General features: G+C 44.7%; 1 protein-coding gene across 3 annotated transcripts in view; it reads left to right on the forward strand.

Annotated features, from left to right (window-relative positions):
* Nucleotides 1–24,914, forward strand: part of PTPDC1 (protein tyrosine phosphatase domain containing 1) — a 310,105-nt gene that overhangs the window by 242,636 nt on the left and 42,555 nt on the right. For all 3 annotated transcript variants that reach the window (XM_068253617.1, XM_068253618.1, XM_068253619.1), the window contains one exon: nucleotides 10,709–10,819. In XM_068253617.1, the coding sequence (XP_068109718.1) occupies nucleotides 10,709–10,819 (111 nt within the window). The remainder of the gene's footprint in view (nucleotides 1–10,708; nucleotides 10,820–24,914) is intronic.

The raw sequence follows: 24,914 nt of genomic DNA on the forward strand, positions 1-24,914 counted from the left end.
GCTCAGGGCTCCCTCCACTGTCCATTCACGCATACCATGTGGTTGCCTAGTAACGTGGGCATCTGATGTCACACCCACGCCCTTACTGGGCAACCACGTGGGGCCCCCATGTACGGACAATGGAGGGAGCCCAGAGCAAATGGAGGCCGGTAATTTATAGCATGCACTGGGCACCAGGGTGCACATTAAAAATTAGTGTGGAAAGTGACGGGTCAGCGAGGCGGTTGGATGCAGTGTCACAAGGCCAATTCATGATCAATTTCAGCACGAAATCGATCAGGATTTGTCCTGCGGTGTATGGGCAGCCAACAGATCTCTCTCTAATCAGATTTGATTAGAGAGAGATTTGTCTCAGACGAATCTGCCCATAATCGCTAGATGTATGGGTACCTTTAGACATAGCGTAGTGATTAAGTTGTTAAAGGCTGGAATGTTTTATTGACTCAAGTATAGCTATACCAAAAAATGTTAATGGCTGCAGGAGGAATTAACAGTTGCACTTGGGGACCAGGAGGAGTTAATGAGTGCAGCCATTATCCACTCCCTTTCATTAGTAAGCACTGCAGCCTAGTATCCTTCCCTTTGTCCTTTCCTTGTTAATTGTTGTGGCCAGGACTTTCATACCTGTGTTTTCTTGGCATTTCCTTTATCAAAAAAGTGTCACTTGACACTGGGCAAATTGGTGCAAATGGGAAAGTACTAATAGGACACACAATTCTCAGTGTGTTCTTTGTTGCAGCCATTGGTTGGCAATGGATGCCTCTAATGCTGGGACCACACAATGCAATTTCCTGTTCGATCGGTGGGAATCGGTCCAATCTGTTTCAGATTGAAAGAGGGATCAAATTTGCGAAGTTATCATTGAAAAATCAATCCCTTTATCGATCGGTAGCAGTTTGGACATGTACACATGCTACAACTTCCTGTCCGATCACCTGTCGATTGGACGGGAAATTGCATTGTGTGTTCCCAGCATAAAACCTTCTCATATCAAAAGTAAGCTATACAAAGAAGAGCTTTTCCAAACAAAATGTGACAGTGGCAGGAGAGTTATAAAGCATTATGGCCTCTGTGGCTTGCTCCACAAAAATGAGGGAGAGGTTTCCCCCCACCCCTAATCTATAAGTCAGATATTTAGGTCTGACTTGAGTACTAGTTGTCCCCTATAGTTTTATTTAGTGAGTCAGACCTTAATTTATAGACTTATATTAACCACTTGAGCCCTCAGTCGTGTTTCACTTTATGCATCCAAGCAATTTTTACGTCCCATACATTCGCCTATAACTTTATCACTACTTATCACAATGAACTGATCCATATCTTGTTTTTTCCGCCACCAATTAGGCTTTCTTAGGGTGGTACATTTTGCTCAGAGCTACTTCACTGTAAATGCATTTTAACAGGATGAATAAGAAAAAAACGGAAAAAAATTATTATTTCTCAGTTTTCGGCCATTATAGTTTTAAAATAATATATGCCTCCATAATTAAAACCCACGTATTGTATTTGCCTAATAGTCCCGGGTATTACACCGTTTTATGTCCCTATCACAATGTATGGCGACAATATTTTATTTGGAAATAAAAGTGCATTTTTTTCCGTTTTGCATCCATCACTATTAACAATCTTATAATAATAAAAATAAAAAAAATTGAAATATTTCATTTTTACATGAATATTTAAAAAGTTTAGACCCTTAGGTAAATATTTAGTTTTTTTTTTTTTTTTTAATTTATTGTAATTTTTTTTGTTTTGTTTTTTGTCTTTTTATTGAACATTTTATATGGGTATTTTTTTTTGAGGGGGGGGGGATGTAAATAGTACTTTTTTAATGTAATTATGTGTTGTTTTTTTATGTAGATGCAGTTTTACTATTTGGCCACAAGATGGCAGCCATGAGTTTGTTTACATTACGTCACTCTATGTGTAACATGTACGCTTAGAGGGACTAGGGGGGACGTAAGAGGCAGAAAGAGCGAGGCTTCCGAGAGAAGCCGTCACTTTTTCTGACGGGGAAAGGGATCAATGATCAGGCACCATGTCCCGATTCATTGATTCCCTGGCTAACGAACTGCAGCCAGGAGCGTGCGTGCACGTGTGCGATCGGCCGCAGGAGTGCACATGCAGGCTTTTGGACGTATATTATACGTCCAAAAGGTCAAAGTAGTTAAAGTATATACAGTATTTACATTCATTTTTCGAAAAATTTGTGTGCATATTACAACACATCTTTGTGAATCTGTGCAAAATGTATCTCATCCAGTAATTCCAAATTATTCAAGGAATCTTTATTTTGCAGCTAGTATACAGTTTCTTGTGCCCAAATAAAAGCAGCCTTACTCTACACAATATTTTTAATAGGCTAGATTAAATAAAAACATCAAACCTAATGAAAAAGCTGTTAAAGTGAACCTGAGGTGGGAGTTACATGGAGGCTGCCATATTTATTTCCATTTTAAGCAATATCAGTTGCCTGGCTGTCCTGCTGATCCTTTGCCTCTAATACTTTCAGCCATAGATCCTGAACAAGCATGCTGCAGATCAGGTGTTTCTGACAATATTGTTGTTGTAACTGACAAGATTAGCAGCATCCTTGTTTCTGGTGTACTTCAGACACTACTGCAGCCAAATAGATCAACAGAGCTGTCAAGCAAATTGTATTGTTTAAAAAGAAACAAATGGCAGCCTCCATATCACTCTCACCTCAGGTCCACATTAAAAATAAATGCCCATTTGATTGATGTTTACCAAGGCCTTGGATTGGACGGTAGTTTGGTAGGGTTAGTGACACAGTCTGCACTTCCCTTATTGCATTCAGGACAGGTGAGTTGCTTTGAAAGACTCTGACACATGTCTTGCAGCATAGCATTTGTACATATGGACTGCATAGAGTTTAAAGAACAGCTATCAAAGAAACTGTTTTTATGTAAATCCCACATACCTATAGAGCTTTTAGGCAGAAACACTAAAGTGCTTTTCAGAGGTCTCTCTCTCAGCACAGCCTGTGTGAAAAGAAAAGCCGTGTTTACCAACTGTTTTGTAACAATTTGTTTCTGACCAACAGCATCTCAACCAACCTGATCCCTCAACTTACACTCACTTTTCCCCCAAACATATAGCCTTAAAGTGAACCTGAAGCAAAATAAAAGTTAGATATGTACCATAGTAGATCCTCTTGGGGCCCACTGTTCCAGTGCTGGGACCCTCTGAGCTCACTGCTGCTCAGGACTCTCTTCTTTGAGGCTGTGCTTCCCTCTGTGTACAAGCCCAACTGTACTCGTCCTCTTTGAGTATGGTCTGCACATGCCCAGTAGTACAAAGCCACTTGTGCATGGCCTTTTCCTCTTTGCACTGCTTTGTGCTACTGGGCAAGCTGCTTTGTGCTACTGGGCATGTACTTACACACATCTAGTACAGTTGTGCTTGTACACACATGGAAGAAAGAAGAGGGTCTTGTGCAGCAGTATGAGTAGCCAGATGACTGCATCCCCTCAGTATAGGTAACCAAATTACCCCCTGCCACCCCTGCATTAGGGGGACGGGAGGACCAGAACTGGGGGCCACAGTGTGGGTTAAAGGACCAGAATGGAATGGGGGCATATTTAATAAGGCTGCGTGAATGGGACTGTGCATGCACATTCAGATTGCCAAACTTACAGAGCTGCCAGTGGGGGAATGGTGGGGGACCAGAGAATGCTGTGGGACCTCATGAACTATGGGGAGCTAGAAGAAGCCCCAGGTAAGTAAAAGTGCATAGTTTTAAAATGACCCCGAGATGAATAATACGTTTTATACATACCTGGGGCTTCCTTCAGCCCCCTCCGCACCAATCGCTCTTACGCCATCTTTCTCCGCCTCCTTATTCTCCAGTTAGCAGACCTGATAGTTTGGCGAGTCAGGGCGCACCCAATCCCCAGGAGCACTCTGCATCTGAACAGTACTACTGCGCAGGCACAGAGCGCTCCCAGCTGACTGGCCAAACTTATGGGGCTGCTAACAGGAGTAGGCAGATGATGATGTGGGAGCAATCTTTGTAGAGGGAGCTGAAGGGAGCCCCAGGTATGTATAAATATTTTATTATTCGTCTCAGGGTCACTTTAAGCACAGCTGAAGTGTGATTTAAAGAATAAAAAAAAAACCACCGCACAATTCCACAAAATGTGATCTACCGTAAGCAAAAACAAAACAGGATTTACACATACTTGGGGCTTCTTCCAGCTGCAGGGGGAGGAATACTACTTCTGACCCCTCAGTTCCTTTACATTCCTCTCCATCTGCTGTAGCTACACTTAAAAAGCTGCAACTGATCTCAGTCGCAGCTATGGTTCATGCAATCTCCTCCATTATGTTTCTAAGCGGCAAGACAACCATGGTCCAGAGCATTCTGCACATGCATAGTTTGTAAATAATCCAAATTGCGCACGCACAAAACATACTGACTATGGGTTCACGGCACAGCTCTGCAATCATGGATACCCAAAAAAGGAAAGAGGCTTACCAAATTATATTACATTTATTTATATTTGCAAAACAAACTATGTATCTCCTTCTAATGCTGAATGTATATATAGTTGTGTGCTCTAACATCTTGTTAGTATAAAGTCTACAAACATATACAAAGTCTGAAGAGGCCAAAGGCTCACGTTTTTTATTTACACTTAGCTAATAAATGTTATCATTCTGTTTTAATAACTTCAAAACTTCCTACTGACTCATCTGTCCTTCCTTGCCTTGTCCTAAGTACTATAATGTCACTAAAGCGCATGTATGTCAGCATGTGTAGTTTTAGATCTTCTACTCACATGTTCTCTGTTTTGGATGAGCTTCTTTCAATAGTGCTGCCCTGTCACCTGTTTGTGGCTCTGACTGTCTGTAGCCAGTCACACAGAGGACAAAGAAGCAGCACATGCTCTGGCTACTCGTGCTCCTTGCAATTTAGCACTCAGATGTGCACAGCAGCCGAGGCCGGGAATGCTTTGGGCATGCACTGCTTCTTTGCCAAACGAGGAGCAGAGCAGCAAAATGGAGGGGAGCTCATTCAAACCAGTTATTGTTACTCAGAGGGTTGAAGAGAATTTGATGGGGGGAGGGGGGGGCGGTTGGTGACAGCTGGCCTAGGGTACTTGGAAGTACAAATCCGGCCCTCGGTACCAGCAGTCTCTGGTCCTTAAGGGGGCAGAGATTGCTGGTACAGAAGTGGTTAAGGTCACTAAGTACTTTTGAAAAATAAATATATGCCTGAGAATCCCCTATAAAGAGATGGACTAGTCCAAAACCTGTCACTTCTGTGAGATTTCTACTACCTACTGTAAATGACAGCAACATAGGAGAAAAGTAATTTATGGCTCATTTTACTCTGGAAAAAATGTACTTCTTATTTGTATATGTTTGCACATATTTTAAATTTTACAGTTTTTCGCTGTGGGTCCCTTTAAAGAGTACCTAAATTATAAATTACAGTTTGCTTTAAACCTTATAAGTTGCCAAGATATTTAAAGTCACACATGATAAAGTGTGATTTTCTCACCCCTAGGGTCCGTATTCCACATACGGACCCATATGCAATTCACTCTTTCACCTTCATTTTCTCCTAGGAGATAATTTTTAATCTTTGATTTAAAATAAGTTTTCAGCACTTTACAATTGAAAACATTCCAAAAATAGGTGGGAAAGTACTGTCAGAATTATTCAGTGTATTTTCTTATTTCCTGGTGGCTTAAAAAGCATTTTATTGACAAGGTGCAAAATATCAACTTGGAGAAAAATAAGGCAAAAAAGTAAATTGCATATGGCCCATGGTCTTGAAATCCCCGGCCCCAGTGTGAAATTGGGCCCTGGGCTTTTTTTTCTTTCCAAACCATAGGTGCAAAGGATACTGGGGAATTGATGTCATAACCCCATCCCTCATGTCCATGTGATCTAATCTTGGCAGACAAACAGACATCTAAAATAAGAATTATAGCAGACAGATATGATAAGATAGGCTGCTGCAGTTTTCCTGTGTCTTCTCACTCCTACACACTGTGAAAAGAGAAGTAATTTGATCCAGGCAGGCAGACAGCAGGGGAGGGGAGAGGAAGGGGTGTCAACTAGGCTGAAGAGGTGGGCTCAATGCTTTCAGCTTCAGTAGGAATAAGGAAGTGCTGCTAACAGATATAAATGTGAGCCAGTTCTATCCAATATGATGTACCAGATGTAAACTTTATATGTTCATCTAACTGTACACAGTGCCTAGACTACATATACTGTATGTATTGCCATTCAGACCTTTTTTTTGACTGGAGGTGGTCTTTAAAGAGTGTCTGAATCCTCCAAAAATACCTGTTTTTACTTGACAGTCTTGTTTAGCATTAAAGCCATAGCTGAAACGATGCATCCTCGCGGCTGAACGCTCAATTAAAACCCCCAAAATCCTGGGGAAAAATTCCACGAATTTCCAGGTCGTGGATTTTGCTGCCCAAGGGAGGCAGAGCTTTGCACTGTAGCTCTGCCTCTATTCGTGTCAATTTCCACGGATCTCCGCCTTTCCCCGCTCCTCTCGGTGAAAGAAGACTGAGAGGGGCGGGAGGAGGCAGAGATTCGCACAGATTGACGCGAGTAGAGGCTACTGCGCAAAGCTCTGCCTCTTCCGGGAAGGAGCCCCTGAAATTTGCCCCAGGGATTTTGGGGGTATTGATTGAGCATTCAGCTGCGGGGATGCAGCGTTTCACCTATGGCATTAATGCTAAAGAGGACTGTCAAGTAAAAACAGGTATTTTTGGAGGCGTCACACTCTCTTTAACCAATTTCTGTAATGAAAATCCCCTTCTTGACACCTAACATCCTCTTTCTTAATGTTAACCTTTTTTTTTTTTTTTTTTTTTGCAAACCCTCCTTCCTGATGCTTAACCCTAACCTCCCCTTGTAATGTTAATCCAGTTCTAATGCCTAACTCGAGTACACCTAGCTTAACCAATGATACTAACATCCCCTACCCTAATCCTTTAACACTGCTGATAATGACCGCCTCAGCCGATAATCCAGCGTGTGTACAGTGGCCCCTGAAGATGATCCGCCGCTCTGCCAGTGATGTGCCAAGTGGATCAACTTAGCCGAGCGACAGATGATTACTTTGTCCTCGCCCCAGCCGCTGTGTGACGTCAAGCCTGTGTTGCTCTATCAGCTCTTCACCTCTCCGCGTTAAAACACTGTGTTTGTACAGCATTAACCCAGTGAGGTTACTTAACCATTTATGCCTCCTGGACGAAGTACCTACGTCCAGGACGCCATGTGCGCGTCCGCGTGCTCCCGCGGCCGATTGTACGCGTGCACGTACGCTCCCGGCCCGCGGTTTGTTAGCCAGGCAATCAGTGAATCGGGCTATGGTGCCCGATCACTGATTCCTCTCCCCCGCAGAAAAGGCGACAGCTTCTCTCGGAAGCTTCGCTTTTTCTGGCTTCATGCGTCCCTCTAAGCGTATGTCATGCTTAGAGTGACGTCATGTAAACAAACTCATGGCTGCCATCTTGTGGCCAAAAAGTAAAACTACAACTAAATGTAATAAAAAATAAAAATGCACATATATTTACCCCAAACAAACACTATTTACATCCCACCCTCCCAAAAATACCCAAATAAAATGTTTAACCACCCTGGCGTTCTGATTAAATCGCCAGGGTGGCTGCGGGAGGGTTTTTTTTAAATAAAAAAAAAACTATTTCATGCAGCCAACTGAAAGTTGGCTGCATGAAAGCCCACTAGAGGGCGCTCCGGAGGCGTTCTTCCGATCGCCTCCGGCGCCCAGAATAAACAAGGAAGGCCGCAATGAGCGGCCTTCCTTGTTTTGCTTACATCGTCGCCATAGCGACGAGCGGAGTGACGTCATGGACGTCAGCCGACGTCCTGACGTCTGCCGCCTCCGATCCAGCCCTTAGCGCTGGCCGGAACTTTTTGTTCCGGCTACGCTGGGCTCAGGCGGCTGGGGGGACCCTCTTTCGCCGCTGCTCGCGGCGGATCGCCGCAGAGCGGCGGCGATCGGGCAGCACACGCGGCTGGCAAAGTGCCGGCTGCGTGTGCTGCTCTTTATTTCATGAAAAAGGGCCTGAGCGGCAGCCTCCGGCGGTGATGGACGAGCTGAGCTTGTCCATACTGCCCAGCTGGTTAATATAAAAAAAAAAATTACGATTAAAAAAAATGTCAATATTTACTTAAGGGTCTAAACTTTTTAAATATTAATGTAAAGATGAAATAGTTCTATTTTTTTTTTACTTTTAAACTTGTCAATAGTGATGGATGCAAAACGGGAAAAAATGCACCTTTACTTCCAAATAAAATATTGTCGCCATTCATTGTCATATGGACATAATTTAAACGGTGTAATAACCGGGACAGATGGGCAAATACAATACGTGAGTTTTAATTATGAAGGCATGTATTATTTTAAAACTATAATGGCTGAAAACTGAGAAATAATGATTTTTTTCCGTTTTTTTCTTATTCTTCCTGTTAAAATGCATTTACAGTAAAGTGGCTCTTAGCAAAATGTACCACCCAAAGAAAGCCTAATTGGTGGCGGAAAAAACAAGCTATAGATCAGTTCATTGTGATAAGTAGTGATAAAGTTATAGGCTAATGAATGAGAGGTGAACATTGTTTGAATGCATAAAGTGAAAACGACTGAAGGCTGAACTGGTTAAAGTGAACCAGAGATGAAAATAAACTAATGAGTTAAACAATTGGATCTGTAGTTCTACTCCTAAAAATTACTCTTTTAGATATCTCAAGGTTTTATTTTATGTATAAAAATTTACAAAGCAGATTTAATGTTTCCTAGTATCTGCTCAATTGCAGTGTCTCAAGAGGCCCAGAGTGAAAATACATGAACAATTGACCTTTCTATCTTTCCCCCTCACAGTCAGAAGCCCAGGTATCTGGTTAGGAAAGTGGTTTATAGCTGTAATTTGTTATCGGTGAGCCGACTGGGTCCTGACTGGAGAAAAACTTTCAGTTCCATAGCTAATTATAAACTCTTTCAGGCAGGGAAAAAAAAGAAAAGGAGCACAGCATACGTGTCTGTATGCTTGCCTCTGTATATACACATGTCTATCTTACCAGGTCACGTCATCTCTGGTACACTTTAAGGGAATCAGGTTTCGAACCCCGATGGGCGACATCAGTCATCAGTGTGTACAGACATTAAAAAACACTCCACTTTTGTCATATTTACCACTGGCTCTGAGTGAAAGCAATGGTAGTTGAAATTTTTATAAGCCAGCACTTTGACTACTTAACCAAACACCTGCAACCAAATTATCACCCAACCTCATCAATCATGCCAAACACTGGTGCCCAAACAATAGCTGAGTGTTGGCACCCAAACAAATTTTTTTGCTACTTAGCTGTACAGAACAGGTACATTGTGACACATGCATTTAGCAGTTTCTTTTTGGAATAATGTGGTATGTCCCTGTTTTATAAGCACATAAATACAATTTAAGCTTATTAAAATTATATTTTCCTGTAAACTTTGCAATGTATGGAGCTGCACTACATTTTTTTTCTTTTACAACGGTTCTCAGTGGAATTCCTCTTTAAAGCAAACCTGTGACAGAGAAGGGAAGTAAAACATAGATTCTTACCTCAGTAGTTGAAAGCCTCTACATGAAACAGAAGCTACCTAGATCCTCTTAGAGCCCATCATTACTGCACAGGACTTCCTCCTTCTTATGGCTGTGCTCCCAGCCAAGTATGATCACAACTAGACTGGGAATGCATGAGTAAAGTCTGTGCATGCCCAGTAGAATGACACCACCCATGCCCACCTTTTTTTCCTTTAGGCACAAATGTTTTGTTCTACTGGGCATGCATGGACTTTACTTGGGCATGCCCAGTCCAGATATACTTGTACATAGAGGTAACACAGCCACAAGAGTGACTTGGAACAGTAGGCAGTAAGTGGATCAGGAAAGCCTCTGGGCTATAAAAAGGCTTCCCACTACTGAGATACATATCCAATGTTTGTCTTTCTTTTTGGCTGTAGGTATGCTTTAAAGAGAACCAGAGACGAAGCACCCTCATGTATTTTATTACATTTATCAGTGGGAACATGACAGTAAACACCTACCCTGCTTTTAGTTTTATTCTTCTCAGTCTAATCTATCTGTTATCAACCGTGATAAGAATCCACCGACAGATTCAGTCTAGGTTTGACCTGGAATCATTATAGCTGAGTCACTCTTTTGTGGAGTCTTTTCAAGCCCAAGCCTGCCACCTCCTGGCTCAGATCTGAAACAGACAAGTGTATATGTGTGCAGTGTGCAGCCAGTCATTATCTACTGTATGCAGTTTCATTTCTATGAGACACTTCCTACAGGCAGCCACACATCATACCAGAATAATAGTTGAAAGCAGACAGATGAAAGGCTGCAGCAGCCCTGCTTGTCTATAGTCTCATAGAGGCTAGACAGCACATCCAGAACAACTCATAACCCGGAAGCAGAACAGGTATGAGCCGGCGGCCATATTGGATATTTCCAGGAGCAATAATGGATAAAAAACACTCAAAAAGGCACACCAAAGTGGCGAAATTATCAGGTAGAGCATTTATTCTTTACAAGATATCAACTGATATGTTTATTTTATGTGAATCGTTCATCTCTGGTTCCCTTTAAGCATGTTTTAGAAACATCAAAGTATTAAAATGAAAATATATTCTTCAATTTACCTACAGGGTCTGCACCAAACCATTTTGTGCATTCTACAGTGTTTGAGTAACCTTCGACCAATACCAGCTGACATTTTGGATGCTGCACTGGATCAAATGATCACATCACTTACAATGGTGAGATATAAGTGTTCTACATGTCTGTCCACTGTATCCACAGTTTATCATCAGGAGCGTCATAAGGGCAAGAGATTCAGGGCACTTCCCCTGAATCTCTGCCCATGGTGCCCCGGTTGTTGTTGCACATAGTGCCCCGAATGTCTCTGGTGGGGGGCGGGAGTAGGGGTTACAGGCCTGCCCGAGCATGTGTTGAGAAGCTGTGGCGAGGGGTGGTCCGACGTCTATCCTTTCTGCCTTACCCTGGGCCCCCCCCCCCCTCCTGTCAATGTGCTTTCTCGCATGATACAGCTTCACAGGCTGCATCAGCTGCTAGAGCGGCAGCTGCCTGGTTCACGCTGTCTCCTCTGCAATGCCGTGCTCACACTGCTTCCTGTTCCAGTTTGAGCAGCATTGCAGACCCTGGCATAGCCCCTGTTAATCAAATGTACACCCAATATGATGCGTTGGCCATATAGGCTACAGAAAGAGTATTTATTTTAGTCCCCAGAGAAGATAAACCATGCTGCCAGAAAATATGTATGCTGCTAATGCTGACTTTCTAGGCTGTCCTGCTGATAGTCATAGTGATGTAGTTGACAGCACTCTTGCCTTCCAGCACTAGAAAAATCTATTAACCCTTCGCACTCTCGCATGCAAATGTTCAAACTCTTGCCTTCCAGCACTAGGATGACCTGTTTGAATATGACCATGACACCACTTGCATTTCACACCAGTAACTAGCGTCAGTGATTCATCGTGACGACACACTGCATCGCACCGTCAAAAACAGGCCTTCGGGGAACACTGCACTATTGTGTGGAGTTCTCTGTCTGGCCCCCGGCCAAGCAGGAAGTGACACTCGCGTGATGCGTGCTTGCCGTCACTTCCTGTTTCTGGTATGCAGAAGTGTATTGTTTAAATACACTTCCGCGCACGCGCAACGTCACAATGGTAATGTTTTAAACATCCACGTGTCGCTATAGATTAACATCACTTCCGGGCTGATGGAACGTAGTTTGTAACCTGCGTCAGGGATACGGCGAAAAACGTCACTTCCGTTGCGTCGCACCGTAACATGGTAGTATAATATAGCCTCCATAGACTTCCATTGCACGGCGTTGGGGTGTGGTAAGAATACCGCACCGCCTCGGTTTGAAAAAGCCCTAATGCTCACGTCTTTTGGTAGCCAGAACACACCCCAGTGTTTTGGATGAGACCATTCACACTTATTCTATTGCTATGCACAATGCACTGCTGCACACATTTTAGCAGATAGTGAATGTGTTCCCATTAATTCTAATAAAGTGCATCTACGTTGCAATGGAAATGCTTTGCATTACGTTAACGTTCAGTGCATCCTACAGCGTTAAGGAGCCTTAAAGGGTACCTAATGTGGATAAAAGATGCCAGTTTAACTTAGCTGGAGCTTCTTCTAGCCACCTGACTGCCCCACATGCAGCTGTCAGAAGGGCATTGCTGCTTATCAGAGCAGTGCAGAATGATGGCGAGGGACCAGGAGGACTTCAGGGAGCTGAAAGAAGCTGGCATTTTCTTAATTAAACTGGCATTTATTTCACTTTAGGTTTCCTTTAAGTTGCCCATTCACTATGTGACTATTTTAATAGATTATTAGATTCAATATAAACAACACATTTAATGAAAATCTCTTGAAACTATGTTAAGTTCAGACAGATGTGTGGGAAATAGAATGGATCCCGCAGGGCACACCATCACAAAGATAAGCCGGGTGCTTGATACTGAGACATAGGCTGTGTCTCCAGTAAGTCAGTGTACAAATGTATCAGCATACCGATATAATGTAGTTCACGCTCTTTTATTGAGCCATGCGTTCCACAAAGATAAAACCGACAATTGTTTCGGGGGCCACACAGGGTCCCCCTTCTTCAAGGCGTGTGGTTGAAGAAGGGGGACCCTGTGTGGCCCCCGAAACAATTGTCGGTTTTATCTTTGTGGAACGCATGGCTCAATAAAAGAACGTGAACTACATTATATCGGTGTGCTGATACATTTGTACACAGATGTGTGGGAAAGCCACAGAGTAGCAGTGTTAGATTGAGGTTTACCATGGTTTTGTACTGCATCAAACGTTACAAATCTCATGACTGCAGCCGTGGGACTGATATTAGACATAATTTCTCCGGTGCAAAGGTGGAGAACAATTCAATGATATCAGGCAACATAAGGGTGACAGTCTGAAGGTTTTTATGGATAACCAAACAAAATAGTAATGCTGTGGATTACTTTTTGTTAACACTATAAAATATAAGCTGAGTATTTTGCCTTGTATCTAGACCACAAGTGAACCACAAGTCTTCTTTCACTGGGAGAGGCGGCGTTCAGCGCTGATTGACTAAACTGGAGGCAGAGCTACAGCGAAAAGCTCTGCCTCCTCCAGGAAGTAACAGGGGATTTTTGCCCCGGGGATTTCGGGGGGCTAAAGACCTCATTATGCCGCGGGAATGCGGCAATTCATCTTAGCTGATTTTGCAAAAGAGGAGTGGTAGATAAAAATCGCTATTTTTATTGGCTTTAGTCTCTCTTTAAAGTCGGAAATTCCAGAAGTGAGTGGCTGCGGGGGACCATTAGAATCCCCGGGTAAGTTCAGGTCTTTTTTCCTCCTACCCCCTTACAGTAGTCGTTTAAAGGGTACCTGAACTAACATGTGGCAAGATAAGATAAAAATTCTTGCATAGAAATAATTATTCTTACTGTAAGGGTTAAGAATTCAGACATGCAAACAGCACTTTCTTTTTAGTAGGACTGAACTATAGTGTAACACTCACTGATTATTACCTACCAATAAAACTCTTGCCTGATAGAGAACATCTTAGTTTAGGGAACAGATAAAAAGGGGTCAAGATTGTGTACGTCTGAAACATAGAAAACAATTTTTTTTTTTTTTATTTTTTTTTAGATTTTCAACACAAAATAAATGTTTGGTATTCTTGAAAAGTCATATTTAGGGGTAGGATAGTATATATCATTGTTTATTTCACCAGGTTAGTTTCAGTTCAAGTTTACTTTACAGTGTACCTGAGAGCATTGGGTGTAAGGGATTTTTACTTACCTTGGGCTTCTTCCAACCCCCTGTAGTCAGTCAGCATCCTCAATGTTCTACCATTTCCATTCTCTTATTCCCGTCAGCCTTGTAAAGTCTGCAGCTTGGCTCACTCACAGACTACTGCGCATGCACAATACTGGCTGTGCCTGTAGCCGGGAGCACTCTGTGCATGCGCAGCTTGTTACGACTCTAACTGCACTTGCACAGAAGTGTGATGGAGGAGGTGTGGGGCCTGCAACCCAGCTGGATCACAGACTTCACAGGAGCACAGCGGATCTGACTAGAAGGACATCAAGGGAGCTGACAGACTATAGGGAGCTGGAGGAAGGCCCAGGTTAAGTAAAAATCATTTTCTCCTATTCACCTCCGGCTTACTTTACTTTTTTTTCCTTGTTCAAAAGTCTGCAATAATGCACATTTTGTAATATGTATGTGATGTCTGCCCTCTGCTGGTCATTATTAACAATGCTTCATAAGCTGTAACTGATGCAATGTACATAAAGTAAAGCTAGACACTTATTGTTAATTTAGAGATAGATAAGGTAAACTATAAATATCTACCTGATATTTATTGTTTTCTTAATGTACCACCTTGACCCTTCCAATAGCAAACAAAATTTAAAGTGGACCTGAACTCTTGCACAGGACAGAAGGAACATAGCAAAATGCACCCTGTATTTATTTACAGAGTTTAGCCTGTCTAATCCCCCCCCCTCATCTGTGTCAAATCACAAGTTGTAATTTGATCTCTCCTCTGTGTTAGCTGACTTCCATGGCAGATAAGCTTATTTGAAAGCACAGGATGTTAACAATATGCCTGCTTCTGTGAAAGCAGGAAGTAGAAACGCTGCAGATTAATTGTAGGATTTAGAGGTTATTATGATGTTGCATATCTTTTAGAGCAGAGAGGAAGTTCTGAGTTCAGGTATGCTTTAAGCAGAAACTTTGCCTAGTATTAGTCCCACTGCTTCAGCTAGATTTAGAAACCTATTAAACCTTTGTTTTGTATACTGCTGCCACCTATGCCCTTGCCAGCATGAGTTGTGCAATGAAAGGCATTTACACTCAAGACTTGATGGATAGTTTGATGACATATTGATCGGGAATTGCCTCTTTTATTTTGCTATATTGAATATTTTCGTGTGTGCGTGTGTGTGTGTGCGTGCGTGCGTGCGTGCGTGCGTGTTTATCTATATATTGTTTAGTATGTGCTGAGCTTAAATAGGAACTTTCCAGAATATAGTTTAATACCATTGTTTATGTTTAACCCCCTTGGCGGTATGAAAAATACCGCCAGGGGGAAGCGCAACAGTTTTTTTTAATTTTTTTTTTTTTTTTATCATGTAGCGAGCCGAGGGCTCGCTACATGATAGCCGCTGCTCAGCGGCATCCCCCCAGCCCCGCCGATCGCCTCCGGCGATAGGCGATCAGGAAATCCCGTTCAAAGAACGGGATTTCCTGGAGGGCTTCCCCCGTCGCCATGGCGACGGGGCGGGATGACGTCACCGACGTCAGCGACGTCGGGACGTCATTGGGAGACCCGATCCACCCCTCGGCGCTGCCTGGCACTGATTGGCCAGGCAGCGCTCGGGGTCTGGGGGGGGGGGGCCGCGCGCCGCACCGGATAGCGGCGATCGGGCGCGCGGCGGCGGCGATCGGGGTGCTGGCGCAGCTAGCAAAGTGCTAGCTGCGTCCAGCAAAAAAAAAATTAAGCAAATCGGCCCAGCAGGGCCTGAGCGGCACCCTCCGGCGGCTTACCCCGTGTCACACACGGGGTTACCGCTAAGGAGGTTAACAATATAACTTTATAAATAATTTAGTGCATGTTTTCCCATTGTAAAAGCTTTACTCTCCCAGATTTTCTTAAATGTTAGGCCCGGTTCACATTAGCGTTCGCCTTCAGGATTTTCCGGATCGGATCCGGAACGCATACTGTACAAACGGAACGTATGTTCTGCATAGCAATGTATTGTCTATGCGGACGTTCACACGCGTCCGTTCCGTACGTACCGGAGCCGGATCGGATCCGGACTCTTTTCCAACATGCGCTATTTTTTGGGTCCGGATCTCCGGCCCACGCATCCTGACCGGAGCCTGACAGCACCATCCGGAACACAGAAACCAATGGGAAATGGAAGGCACAGAACACACTGCCTACAAAAACCTGACGTTCTACCCCACTTCCTATGCGTATCCAAGCGGCCATTTCGGATGGGGACACATGGGCCAAGCATGTCTGGAGTGGAGCAGCAGTGACAGACGTGCTGGAGCTGTTTTGGCAGAATGTCGGAGGTGGAGGTGAGGCCTACAGCGGAGGAACCTGATTCTACAGGTGCACCAGGTGCACCTTCTGCTGACCCCAACATTTTTTTATTTAATTTCGCTATTTTTTGCCCACGGATCCGGATGGCAGCCTGATGCATGCCTGATGCAAACGGACCGGATCCTGATCGGATCCTGATAGGAACCGTACGGTTCCGATCAGGATCAGGTCCTGATCCGATCAGGATCCGGTCCGTTTGCAAGGTAAAACGCAAGTGTGAATGGGGCCTAATACAGGTGGTGATATCTTTACTGCTCATAGATGCCTATTTGTTTACTTTGTGTTCTAAAGTTAGTAGAATCAATACCTGATCTCAAAGAATGGGAGGAGAGTTCTACATAATTCACAACTGAGACTAAACATCGCTGGGAGGTAGCCAGATGCCGCCTCCCCTTGCTTGCCTGCTATAGGTAGCCAGCTAGCATCCCCCAGTATAGGTAGCTACCTGCCATAGGTAGCCAGATCCCTGCCTCCTAGTATAGGTATCATTCTGCTCCCTCTCCAACACATGTCCGGTAGCCTGCTAGCAACCCCCAGTATAGGTAGCTTGATGCCCCCCATTATAGGTAGCTAGCTCCCCCCCCCCCCCCCCCCCCGCCCCCCAAGTATAGGTAGCTAGATGCCCTCTCCCTGCCACCTGCTCTGCTATAGGTACTGTACCTAGCATCCCCCAATATAGGTAGCCTGATGCACCCCAGTAAAGGTAGCCAATCCCTCTCCACCCAACTTCTCCAGTGTACAGTGTGGTGCAGTTAATGCATTACAGGCCCATGGTGCTTTGTAGTGTCTAGGGTGCGGATTATATGTTACTACTTTCTTTACAGTTTCTTACACAATTTCAAGGCATTCATCATCCATCTTAAAATGCACAGAGTGTCCCATTGTTTGCCTTAATATACTAGGCAAGCACATAAAGGAATTTTTAGTTTTACAGAAAGAATACATAGGTCCTGATTCAGTAAACTTTCCACCTGTGTCTTCTCACAGATGTTTTTCTTACTTTAGTAATAAAACTAACTGGTGTGGGCAGGAATGTGGACACCATCTCTCTGGACTTAGTGAGTATGTCCCATCTCATATTGCATGATTGAAGCAATCAGATCACACCGTTGGGCCAATCAGATTAGACCAATTAAATTGCACAAATTGAAAACTGAGATTGGCCCGATCGAACAGCACAATTGGACCAATCAGATTAGGCCAATGGAATTGCACGATTGGTCGAATCAGATTGGACTAATCACATTGCATGATTAGACAAATCCCATAAGACCAATCACATTGCATAATTGGATCATTTTTTTAATTCCCAAAGTGTGAATACATTTTTCAGGTTGAGCACATGTTTTGTGCATTTAGCTTCAGAGCGGTATGAGTGGCAATAATTTGAATTTTGTCAGTAAAAACAATTTATCTATGAAGGAACACGCGCTAAAAAACGGTTGATACTTTTATTCCATAAATTTCTCATAAAATCTAAAATACATAACACACCCACAAATCCAACATTTGTCCAATCCACACACACTAGTCACTTGCCAATCACACCCAGAATCAATTTCTCAGAAGCTTGATTATAAATCAATAAAAAATGAATCACGGGGCTGTGTAATCTATCAAGCCTATGTGGACAACATTAAAGGCTCTCCTATTGGTCTTAAGTACCGTATTTTTCGGACTATAAGACGCTCCGGACTATAAGACGCACCTAGGATTAGAGGGTAAAACCAGGAAAAATATATATATATACGAAACCTGGTACGTCTATGGTCCAGGAGCATCTTGTAGATGTTCTCCCAATTACTGTCCTGTTACTGTCATCCTTGTGTTTTCCTCTTGGCCCCAATGTCCTCCTCCTGTCCCCCAGTGTCCTCTTCCTGTTACTCCAGTGTCCTCTTCCTGTTACTCCAGTGTCCTCATGCTGCCCCCCAGTTTCCCTCTTCTGCCCCCCAGTGACCTCCTTTTGTTCCTCAGTGTCCTCATGCTGCCCCCAGTTTATGCCTCCTCTCCCCAGTATCCTCATGCTGTCCCAAGTATTAAACTGCAGATTGGCCCCAGTGTATACATTTTGTGTCTGCCTGTGTGCCCCTCGCTGCGCCATTGTCATGTACTTAGCGGCAGAAGCTGCTCGTATCAAACAGCAGACTGTCCCCATTGTATACATAATCAGTCCGCCTGTTTGCCCCTCGCTGCGCTGTGTTATGTAAATCAGCGGCAGAAACCGCTCGTATTAAAGGGCAGACTGTCCCCTGTATACATATTCAGTACACCTGATTGCCCCTCGCTGCGCTATGTGTAATGTAAATCAGCGGCAGAAGCCGCTAATATCACTCACCGGACATAGCGTGCCTGCGGCGAACACGGACTGTGCGACCACGTGTGTAATGACGCGACTATGAAGTACCGGCACTTGGGGGAAGGAGTGAGCGAGAGAGGAGTCCGTGTTCGCCGCAGGCACGCTATGTCCGGTGAGTGATACTAGCGGCTTCTGCCGCTGATTTACATTACACATAGGTTAGCGCAGCGAGGGGCAATCAGGTGTACTGAATATGTATACAGGGGACAGTCTGCCCTTTAATACGAGCGGTTTCTGCCGCTGATTTACATAACACAGCGCAGCGAGGGGCAAACAGGCGGACTGATTATGTATACAATGGGGACAGTCTGCTGTTTGATACGAGCGGCTTCTGCCGCTAAGTACATGACAATGGCGCAGCGAGGGGCACACAGGCAACACAAAGGACATGCTGGCAAACATTGAGGGTGACATCGAGGAGGATCCAAGACCACAGGAGTGCAGGGAATCCCGACATGCGGCGGGTCAGCTGTTTGTCAGTGGTTTTAAGTCTGGGATTCCCTGCATTTGGACTATAAGATGCAGGGACTTTTTCTCCCCACTTTTGGGGGAGAAAAAGTGCGTCTTATAGTCCGAAAAATACGGTAGTCACAAATATCAATTCCAATGGTTATCCAAAAAATGGGGTAATGTTTCCAGTCCCATAAAAACGTTTCGCATAGCTTGAAAATCTGAACAAATGGCAATCTCAGAATGTTCAATCCACATTAAGTAAAATCAGTTTCCCTTGTAGATATTAACAAAAAAGGCATACAGTTGCTTGAATCCTGTTTAAAATATATCCGTATAGTATAGGCAGATTTTGTGACAGAATACCTTTGTAAAGCACGCTCCTCTCCCAGTCTTACGAGTTGTGTACGCCGCCGGGTGCTTCAGAGCTTCTTTCCCATTCAGCTCCTGGTGTTGGTTGGTCGCATACGTCACTTCCTGCTGCTAGGTCCAGCGTGACGCTCGCTCTCTCTTCCAATCAGCCGCAAGCTGTTCTGGTGACGTCACCTAAAAGCTGTAGGAACTTTGTTTTTATTCAGATGGCCGCTAAGCGCTATCGCGGCCATCTAGGCTCCTAGACGCTTGAAAAAACGGGATACAGTCCTAAAAATAACCTCTACGCGTTTCAGCTAATTTCCGTTAGCCTTCTTCAGTAAAAAGTCTGGGATTGCTTTACAAAGTACAAGCAACCTACACCGCTATGGGTTGAAGATCAATATACAAAGTTTGGATGGCATAGGCCATTACAGCAGAGTGGGGCATGGAAGGACATACAGACAGACACACAGTGGCAGACTTGGAAATTATTCTTTTAGATATCCTTTCAGATCCCAGCAATCAAAAAATACTCAAAATAAATTGTATTTTTCCCCACTTCCTAGATGCTGAAAATGTACTTTGTAGATGCATTGAGAAAAAATAAAATCTGTCTGAAAACAGAATCAAGACATGCACTTGTATGTATCTTCTTAAAAGCAGTTATAAATCTACTTAGAAAGGTTGTAAAGGCTTAGGCCCCGTTTACACTTAATCAGTTGGTATGCATTAGTGTGCATTAGTGCGCATTGGTACGTGCTTTTTCCATAGCAGTGCATTGGGAAGAAGATTTCAGTTAAACGTGTTAAAGGGACTCCGAGCAGTGCAGAAACTATGGAAAGATGCATATCATTTTAAAGCTCTCTTTCTCCTCTTTCCAATGATATATAAACCGCTGCCCTACGCCTTTTAGTTGTCGCTATTTTCGCGATTGAAATTGCAGCGGCCGCGATTTCAATCGCGAAAATAGAGAAAACTAAAAGGCGTAGGGCGACGATTTAGGTGTCGTCAGAAAGAGGAGAAAGAGAGCTTTAAAATGATATCCATCTTTCCATAGTTACATTGTATTACACAGGGCGACTTTTTCCTAAAGCCAGCAGCTCCATTCTGCTGAATGCAGCTGCTGACTTTGAGAAAAAGTCGCTCTGTGTAATACAATATAACTATGGAAAGATGGATATCATTTTAAAGCTCTCTTTCTCCTCTTTCTGACGACACCTAAATCGTCGCCCTACGCCTTTTAGTTTTCTCTATTTTCGAAATCGCGGCCGCGGCAATTTCAATTGCGAAAATAGTGAAATCTACAAGGCGTAGGGCGGCGGTTTATATATCATTGGAAAGAGGAGAAAGAGAGCTTTAAAATGATATGCATCTTTTCCATAGTTTCTGCACTGCTTGGAGTCCCTTTAAGTGTGAACTGTGCCATAGGAAAACATGGGCATTACTTTGAAAATCAGTTTTCTTTCAGTTATAACTGAGAGCAACTGATTAAGTGTAAAGCTTAGTCTCTGTTCTGGAATTTCTTTGTGAGAGTTTGTGTGTTACTGCATATATATTAGGTCTCAGTTCAAGTTTACCACACAGGAGGTAATGGAAACCTTCTGCTTGATGTATTCACTGTTTTTGCAGATTTCTTAAAAGAGAGGAATCCCATTGGATTGCAACAACCAATAGGCTGATGGCAAATTCAAAGATGCGGGCTCTCTGGATATTTGTATAATGGATATAATCTTAGGGTGGGTGTAACAAATATTTGTTGGTTGCTATGGGCAACAACACCACACCTTTGTTCGGTACCATATCACAGGACCTGTCTTAACTTGACATTTTTCACAGCAGCAGCAAAGGAGGTAGAACTGATAGACGCCTTCAAACTTTAAGGAGTTTATTTGACACGATCGATATACAGCAGAAATACAGTCATATGTCTTTAAGGGTGACTGCACAAAGCAGGAATCTGAAGTTCATCTTAAAGGACATCCGAAGCAAAAGAAAAATCTGAGATAAAAAATTGTATCTGTCCTCCCCCTTCTAAAAATGACTTTTTCCTACAATCCTTCAGGGCATAGGTGAGACGTAGCTCCTCCCAGGAACAGGAACAGACAGCACTTCCCCTATAAAAAAGTCACATGGTTAGTCCACCCTCAGTGCTGTTTGTTCCTGCGTCGAGGCAGGTCAGCATCTCCCCTTTGGGTGAAGCCTGTGTGCTGGGCTGCAGGTGGATCCTTCTGGGTGGCTGAGACTGCGGTACTGAGGCAGTCTGGCCGTGCGCCCCAGGCTGGATCTTTACTGGGGTTTGCCTACCTTTCTCTCCCGTTGCCAGGGAGAGCAAGCGTGGAAGGCGTGGGTTCCCCTTGGTGGCCTTGCGGCGGAGGAGCAGGACGGAGGTAAGCCGGCGGCCAAGTGCAGCGTAGCGCTTGGCCGCGTCCGGATGCGTAATTTCCGGCTGGCATGCCGAATGTAAAAATTTGTAGATGCCTGCTTATTACTTCTTCTGAACTTCTGGTCCTCCCCTCATCCAATCACGGCAGGCCGGATATGTTTTTAAGAGGAGGCTGCGCAGGCCGGTTAGCACTGTTGCTCAGAGGGAGTTTGGCCCTGCGCTGGACATGACAGTTGGAGACATGTCAGACGCTGAGTGGATTGAGAGCAACCAGGCCGGCCAGAAGGTGAGATAATGGCTTCTCTTTCTGGACTGAATGTGCTATAGCTGTGAACAGAGTTCATGCCTTGTTGTTTGGCAGGCCAGGCAGGCCAGAACTGAGGCTGTTGCTAAAACTGCTGAAGCTGCTGCTGCAGATAAGCATAAGCCCCCTCCTAATTATAAAAGATGCTCTTTGTGCAATTTTAAGATGATGTTGCCCTATGCAAAGACTGTCAGTTGTGCATAGAAAGGGGTATGGGGGAGGAGCTGGGTCACTCTGTTCAGGATACATTGAAATCCTTTAGAGAGGAGATTAATGCTTCATTGGAATCAATTAAGTCCTCATTATTGAATGCTAATCCATCTACTTCTCAGGTTGCAGTATCTGGAGTATCTGTGACTGAAGTTGATGTTAGTCAGGCTGAGTTTGCAGCTAGTTCTAAGGATTCAGACACTAGAGAAATAGAATCTGAGTCTGCTTCAAAGTTTTATCCACTGCTCGAATTAATGTTTCTCGTGCAGCTTTTTGGCTTAGAACAGTGGAGGTTAGCATCTCATCCAAAAATAGGCTGTGTGGTGTACCTTCTCAGATTTGTTGTTTGGTCCAGAGCTAGACTCAGCTTTGAAAAGAACATCCAACAAGAAGAAGATATTTTCCTAAGAAGCAAAAAGCTGTTGCAAGTAAGAAGTTTTTTAGTAAGCCAAGGGGTGATCAAAAGGATGCCTCTAAAGATCAGAGAAAAGGCAGGAGATGGACTTTTTGATACGTCCAGGAAAGGGGGCTTTAAATCAAAGGCTCTGGAGACCCAGTCAAAATCTCAATGACTCGTGTCAGGCGGTGGGGGGAAGGCTAAGATACTTCTCTCTCAGGTGGACAAAAGTGGCAAAAAGCCTGTTTATTCGCCAGACAATAAAGTTTGGTTTTAAATAGAGGTGGCTTTATCTCCACCATCAAGATTCATGGTCTCAAAGACCCCCAGAAATCCCACTCTGGTTCCAGAAATTTTGAGTATATTGCAAAACATGCTAAAACAGATCCTGTGCCAATAAAGGAACAAAAACAGGGCTTCTATTATTGTAGTGAAAAAAAAAAAAATATCGGGCAGGTTCTGCCTGATTCTGAACTTGACCACCCTGGCGTTCAATTACCCCAGGATTTCTGTGCAAAAAGTGGTTCAATCAATTTCAAATAATTTTCAATTTTTTTTTTTGTGTAATCTTTTTTTTTTATATTGAAATCAATATAGGTTATTGTATTGAATTCCATTAAAAAAAAAGTGTTTGCATTGAGATGTTGATGATGTTGTGTGACCCTGGTGTCATCAATGCCGATCGGCGTGGGACATGTCATTGCCGAGGGAGAAGAAAAATCTGCCAAGGGACATGGAAGAAGGCACTAGGGAAGCTATCAGAGGTTTGCGACGAGGGATAAGCACGCCAATGGTGAGTATAAAACCCAGATGTATAGCCAGGTATACAGGGAGCCAGATGTATAGCCAGGTTTTTAGGTAGTCCGATGTGAAGCCAGGTATATAGGTAGGCAGATGTATAGCGAGCCAGATGTATAGGGAGCCAGATGTATAGGGAGCCAGGTTTGTGGGTGGGGGATCCCCATTCTATGTGTGCGGATGGCCTTGCCAGGTGGGGGCTCCTCATTCTAAGGGGGGAGATTCCCCTTTGAATGCGTGCGGATGGCTGGGTGGGGGCTCCCCCTTCTAAGGGGGGGGGAATCTCCTTTCTACGTGTGCGGATGTCCGGATGGGGGATCCCCCTTCTAAGGGGGGGCGGTCTCCTTACTAGGTGTGCGGATGTCTGGGTGGGGGATCCCCCTTCTAAGCGGGGGGAATCCCTCTTCTATGCGGGTGGATGTCTGGGTGGGGGATCCCCCTTCTAAGGGGGGGGGAATCCCTCTTCTATGTGGGCGGATATCTATGTGGGCGGATATCCGGGTGGGGGATCCTCCTTCTAAGGGGGGGAATCCCCCTTCTATGTGCGCGATGTCCGGGTGGGGGCTCCCCCTTCTAAGCAGGGGAATACCCCTTCTATGTGGGCGGATGTCCGGGTGGGGGATCCCCCTACTTTGGGGGATCCCCCTTCTATGCGGCGTGCTGTGGGTGTCCCCCTCCACCCATACGATCCCCCCCCCCCCCCCTGTCTGAAGCACCTTGAGGTGGGATCTACTCACCCGAAGGCTCTCTCCTGCGGCGGCTGGCTCACTTCCTCCTCCATTGCCGAAGTCTCGTTCTCTGTGTAGTTACAGTACGAGGCTTGGTGACGTCACCAAGCCTCGTACTGTAACTACACAGACCGGGACTTCGGCAATGGAGGAGGAAGTGAGCCAGCCGCCGCAGGAGAGAGCCTTCGGGTGAGTAGATCCCACCTCAAGGTGCTTCAGACAGGGGGGGGGGGAGATCGTATGGGAGGAGGGGGACACCCACAGCACGCCGCATAGAAGGGGGATCCCCCAAAGTAGGGGGATCCCCCACCCGGACATCCGCCCACATAGAAGGGGTATTCCCCTGCTTAGAAGGGGTATCCCCCACCCGGACATCCACCCGCATAGAAGGGGTATTCCCCTGCTTAGAAGGGGGAACCCCCACCCGGCCATCCGCACACATAGAAGGGGGATTCCCCCACTCACCCACATAGAAGGGGGAGCCCCCACTCGGCCATCCGCACACATAGAAGGGGGATCCCCCCACCCGCCCGCATAGCCAGCACATACTCTGCCCCGCTGGCTGCACAGGGATTCCCCAGGGTGGCTGGATGCTAGTTCTGCACGCTGGGGGTAGCACAGATCGCTACCCACAGCGTGCAGACAGGCATCCAGCCATCCTGGGGAATCTTTCTGATGAGGGAAAAGTGGAGCTGGCGGCGCAGAGAAAGAGGAAATCTCCCTGGCAG

Source organism: Hyperolius riggenbachi, chromosome 9, assembly GCF_040937935.1.
Source record: "Hyperolius riggenbachi isolate aHypRig1 chromosome 9, aHypRig1.pri, whole genome shotgun sequence".
Taxonomy (NCBI): Eukaryota; Metazoa; Chordata; class Amphibia; order Anura; family Hyperoliidae; genus Hyperolius; species Hyperolius riggenbachi.